This window comes from Pinus tabuliformis, chromosome 2_1 (assembly GCF_031772625.1).
Source record: "Pinus tabuliformis cultivar Carrire ecotype Pingquan chromosome 2_1, CPIR1, whole genome shotgun sequence".
Lineage (NCBI taxonomy): Eukaryota > Viridiplantae > Streptophyta > Pinopsida > Pinales > Pinaceae > Pinus > Pinus tabuliformis.
Genome location: NC_142299.1, coordinates 282,671,313 through 282,676,341, shown reverse-complemented (window position 1 = coordinate 282,676,341; position 5,029 = coordinate 282,671,313). Strand labels below are relative to the sequence as shown.

Sequence of the window (5,029 nt, the reverse complement as noted above, 5' to 3'; positions counted from 1 at the left end):
AAGAGGTCCGCAACCTTATTTCCTTCCCGTTTTACATGAGTGAAGATGATAGCTCGATTATTGTGAAGCCATTGTTCTAAGGCCTCCAATCTAGCTTCAAGTCTCCAGCTTTTGGCAATTTTCCTGGCATGAGTCCCATTGAGTTTTTGCTTGGCCATGTTGATGAGGACGAGGGAGTCGCCTTCAACTTCCAGGGGTTGAAAGTTGTGGATTCTAGAGAGGGAAGTCCTTGCCATAGTCCCTCCAGTTCTGCTAAGTTATTGGTGTCCCATCCTATGTTGCCATAGTAGATGAGGAGGGGCGAGCCTACATGATTTCTGAATATTCCCCCATATCCAGCATTTCTGGGATTGCCTTTTGATGCTCCATCAAAATTGAGCTTGATAGTGTGCTTTTGTGGTGGAGTCCAGGTATCCTTTTTTCCTTTGCTGCTTTCTGTGTGGGCTTGAGGTGGGTTTCCTTGTTGGAGAGGCAAATTCCAATTTGCCCAAATGGCCTTCTCATTTGCCAGAGTAGGAAAATCATCTGGCGTCTAAGTGCGAAGCGCTAATGTCTCCTTAATGTTCAAGTAGAAGTTGCTCCAGATGATCTCTATGGGGGTTGTTTGATCTTTGAATATACGCTTGTTCCTTTCCTTCCAGATACACCAAGTGAGGAGCCCTGGTATTAATCTCAAAAGTTGATTGAGTACTTCACTTTTGTATGGACTCTGGTGCCATTGGCGAATTGAATTGATGATATCTTCTGATACCCTGCATTTTCTTTGGCATCGAAAGTTGGCTTTCTCCCACATTTGGTTACCCAGGGTGCAGGAGTCCAAAAGGTGCTGAAGAGTTTCCTCCTGCGATTTACAATTAACACATATTGATGGCCCATGGTAACTTCTTCGCCTGAGTTTATCCCATGTCAGTATTTTCTGATGCCCCACCAACCATAGGAAAAGTGATACTTTGGGCCACTTACCAGCTGACCAAATTCTCCCCCATATTGGATCTAGAGGCGATGTAGTCGAACTTATGATCTTGTGGGCTTCTGCAGTGGTGAAAGTTCCTTTTTGCCGGTAGCCCCAGCGTATGATTTCTTTTTCCTTGGAGTATCTCACTTGGTGTTTTTGGAGCTCCCCTTCCAGTTCCTTAATGGTCCTTTGATCAACTCTATTGATTATCAATTCGCTTTGTTGCCATTTCCTATATCCTTGATCAGTTTCCTGAGTCTAATGGTGCCATATTTCTTCTTGATGATGCTCATCCCCTGAGTGGCTCGGGAGTCGACTGAGGAGGCTGCTGAGTTTTGGCAACTGGTTCCAGGCATCCATCCAGAAACGTGCTGCCCTGCCATTTCGAACCTCCCAAAAACTATGTTGTTGAATCATTAGAAAACGTTGTTTAGCTGCATTCCAAATGAGTGAGCCTTTTTCATTGGGCGTTAGCCTGATGAGCTCCTCCTGTGGCCTGTGATTGGCATATTTAGCTGTCCAGATGGCCACCCATGGTTTTTTGGGGATGGCTAACCATTGCCACCATATTTTTGCACACATTATAGCATTGTTGTGGCTGGGGTCTCCCAGACCAATGCCTCCTTGCTCCATAGGCTTGCATATGGAGATCCATTTAACTAAAGCCCATTTGTGGTTTGTGCCCATCGCTCCCCAGAGAAAGTTGCACTGTATATTCTTTATTCTTTTTATCACCCATTTAGGAGCTGCAAGGATTGAAAAAAGGTAGAGCGGCATTGCCTGTAGAATAGCCTTGATTAGTACTAGTCTGCTGGCTATATTCAGAGATCTATGAGTCCATGAATTGAGCCGGTGGTCAATTTTCTCAAGAAGCAAGCGCCAAGAGGAATGCTTGATAGCTGAGTCAATGAGAGGGGCTCCAAGGTACTTGGAAGGGAGGGAGTCAATGGAGAAGCCCAAAATACGAGCGATGGCCCTTTGAACGACAGGAGGGGTGTGAAAGAAAAAGATATGAGATTTGGAATTATTAATACTGGTTCCTGAGGCCTCGGAGAAATCATTCAGCAGGGATTTGAACATAGAAGCTTCTTGGACAGAGGGGTACCCGAACAACATGTTGTCATCGACAAACTGCTGATGGGTTATAGCAAGGGAGTTATGGATGGAAAGACCTTTGATTTGCTGGGCAAGGCGAGCCTGAGTTATGTGGCGACCTAATCCTTCAGCCATGAGAACAAAGAGGAAAGGTGATAGAGGATCGCCCTGCCGGATACCTCTTGAGGGGCTGAAGGGGCAGGATGGAATGCCATTGACAAGGATGGAGAAGAAAGTACAAGAAATGAGACTATGAATCCATCGAACCCATATAGGAGAGAAACCAAAAGCTAACAACATTTTTTGTATGTATATCCAATTTAGCTTATCAAAAGCTTTTGACAAGTCCAACTTGAGTATCATACCTGCTTGCTTGGTGTGCTTGGGAGAGTGTATAACTTCATGCGAGAGGATGATGCCGTCTAGGATCTGTCTTCCTTCCACGTAGCTGGATTGTTCAGGCGAGATGAGTAGGGGCAGCAATGACTTTAATCTATTGGCTATGACCTTTGAAATCACCTTGTAGATTACATTGCATAGAGAAATTGGCCGGAACTTGTCTGGGGTGATACTGCTTTCTTCCTTTGGAATGAGTGCAATAAAAGTAGAATTGAGAGAGGGCAGAAGCCAGTGCAGGGTGTGTGACTCCTCAACTACTTGCTAGACTTCATCTCTGATTAGTTCCCAGAAGGCATGGAAGAAGGTGGTTGTGAATCCGTCCGGGCCGGGGGCTTTTCCTTCCTTGAGCTGATGCATTGTTGTGTCTGCTTCCTGTTGTTGAATAGGGTGAAGAAGGAGCTTGTTGTGATCTTCGGTGATGATTTTTGGCAGGTTTCGAGTGATTTTTTCAATGGCCGGCCTTTTGTCTTTTTGGGGCTCTTGGTGAACCTGTCGAAAATGCCTTATGAATTCTTCCTCAATCGCATCATGCTCTTCTACTCTTTCCCCCCCTGCTTCTGAATGAAAGGGATAGAGTTATGCATTCTTCGCTGAACAGTTGTTCTGTGGAAGAACTTGGTGTTTCTCTCCCCTTCCTTCAGCCATCTTATCCTTGATTTTTGCTTCCATAATATTTCCTCCTGCTTTCTCCTCTCCTCCAGTTGGTAATGAATGCGTTTCTCCTGTTCCAAAGTTTCTTCATTGTGTCCCTCTATGATTATTTTCTATTAGAGCTATTCCATTTCCCTGTTTAGATTCTGTTGTGCCTGAAAAATGTTTCCAAAGGTTCCTTGATTCCAGAGCTTGATATGAGTTTTGAGATACTTGAGTTTCTATTGAAACTGATACATTTTGGAACCTTCAGGCGGATGAAAATTGTTCCAGGTATTTTTGATGAAGTCTTTGAATGTGGGATGAATGAGCTAGAACGCCTCAAAGCAGAATGGTCTCTTATTGGCATTACCCGATCTTTGCCACTGAAGGGTGATAGGCCAGTGGTCAGAGCCTGCATAAGGGAGAATTGCTACTATTATGTCCCCTCCTAAGTGGACTGCGTTATCAGTCAGAAGGAATCGGTCTAGCTTGGAGGCGATTTGATGCCTTCCAATCCTTCGATTGCTCCATGTGTGCATTCCATTACAAAACTGGAAATCAATAAGGGCGTTGTTTTGAATGAACTCCTTGAAGTGCTCATTTTCCTGCTCCATCCTTGTTCGACCTCCTTGCTTTTCCTCTAATTTAGTTATCATGTTAAAGTCTCCTCCAATGATCCACAGGGGGTGGACTCTGTGTAGACTCAGTGCTTCTATCGTGTCCAATAAAGCCATTTTACTGCCCGCCTCCTGAGGGAAGTAGACATTTGTAAGATGTCCGTGAATGTTGGTACCTAGAATATGAAAGCTTGCTTGGATGATGTGGTGGGATGCGTGTATATCTGAGAGTGCTATCGCTTGCGGATTCCATGCTATAGCGAGCCCGCCAGAAGCCCCAGAGGCATCCACTACCACTGAGCTGCTACCTATCCAAGCTCTGGAGAGTATGTTTCCCAGAGTATCACTGTTACACTTCGTTTCCTGAAGGAAACAAATTTGTGGCCTTTCCTGCTTTATCATGTTCTTAATCATTCTATGTTTTCCTGGGCTATTGAGCCCCCTTACATTCCATGATGTGAGCTTCATCTTTCACTATTAATGGTGGGTTTGTAATACTTGGTCAGCTTCGCATATCTTCCTAAGTCAACCAGGATTTTCCCTAATGCAATTTTTCGTTGAAGGTCGGTTCTTCTCCCTCTCTTCTTGGAATCTTTTGGAGTGAGGCTCCCGTCCCAGTAGCTACCCGGTTGGATGCCTAACTGATGCTGCTGGTACGCCCTAGCTAGGATGACTTCCAACGTGTTGAGTTGGTGCTCCGGTATCTTGTCAAAATCCTTCTTTTTGCATGCTGCTTCGAGCTCCAGGATATCAAGTCCTCCTAGGTCAAAGCTTTCCGGCTCTTCGTCCATTACTTGTGGCTAGTTCATATCTTCTGGGGCTGTGGTTGTACTCATAGTATGGATGGAGGGGGCATCCACCTCCTTATCCTTTGTCTTTCCACTCAAGAACTTTCTAATTTCTTTAGGAGGCCCAAGGTTCTTTTCCAGTTGACTGGGAGGAGAAGAGGATCCAGGGGGAGGAGGGATAATAGAGGCTGAGAGAGGCGGGAGCCTTGAGTTTGAGAGCAGAGGGGGATCTTCAGAGGTGCTGGCCAAGATCTTGAAGCTGTTACTGGTTGAAGGGAGGGATGCAGCTTCTGGCTGGGGTTTCTTCCCATTCAAGGGTTTTCTATGCGATCTTTTGCGATGGCTAACCTTGGTGAACCCGTCTTGGTTTTGCATGTCAGAGGGATTGGGGGGTTGGTGTTTGGGATTCAGAGGGCAATCCCTGGAGAGATGTCCAAGCGCATGGCATTTGAGACAACGAAAGGGGACATGCTCATAATCCAATGGTTGAGTCCATTCATAATCATCATGAGAGAGACTCACTGAGTCTGGTAAGGCCTTAT

General features: G+C 45.4%; 1 protein-coding gene across 1 annotated transcript; it reads right to left on the bottom strand.

The window, feature by feature from the left end:
- Window positions 1-3,411: 3,411 nt before the first annotated feature.
- On the bottom strand, window positions 3,412-4,167 carry LOC149199876 (uncharacterized). Its single transcript, XM_089400751.1, has one exon. The coding sequence runs from the start codon at window positions 4,165-4,167 to the stop codon at window positions 3,412-3,414; it is 756 nt and encodes a 251-aa protein (XP_089256877.1).
- Between the last annotated feature and the right edge of the window lie 862 nt (window positions 4,168-5,029).

Excerpts from the sequence above, each read along its gene's own strand:
- LOC149199876 (XM_089400751.1), bottom strand. The coding sequence starts at position 4,167 with ATGAAGCTCACATCATGGAATGTAAGGGGGCTCAATAGCCCAGGAAAA.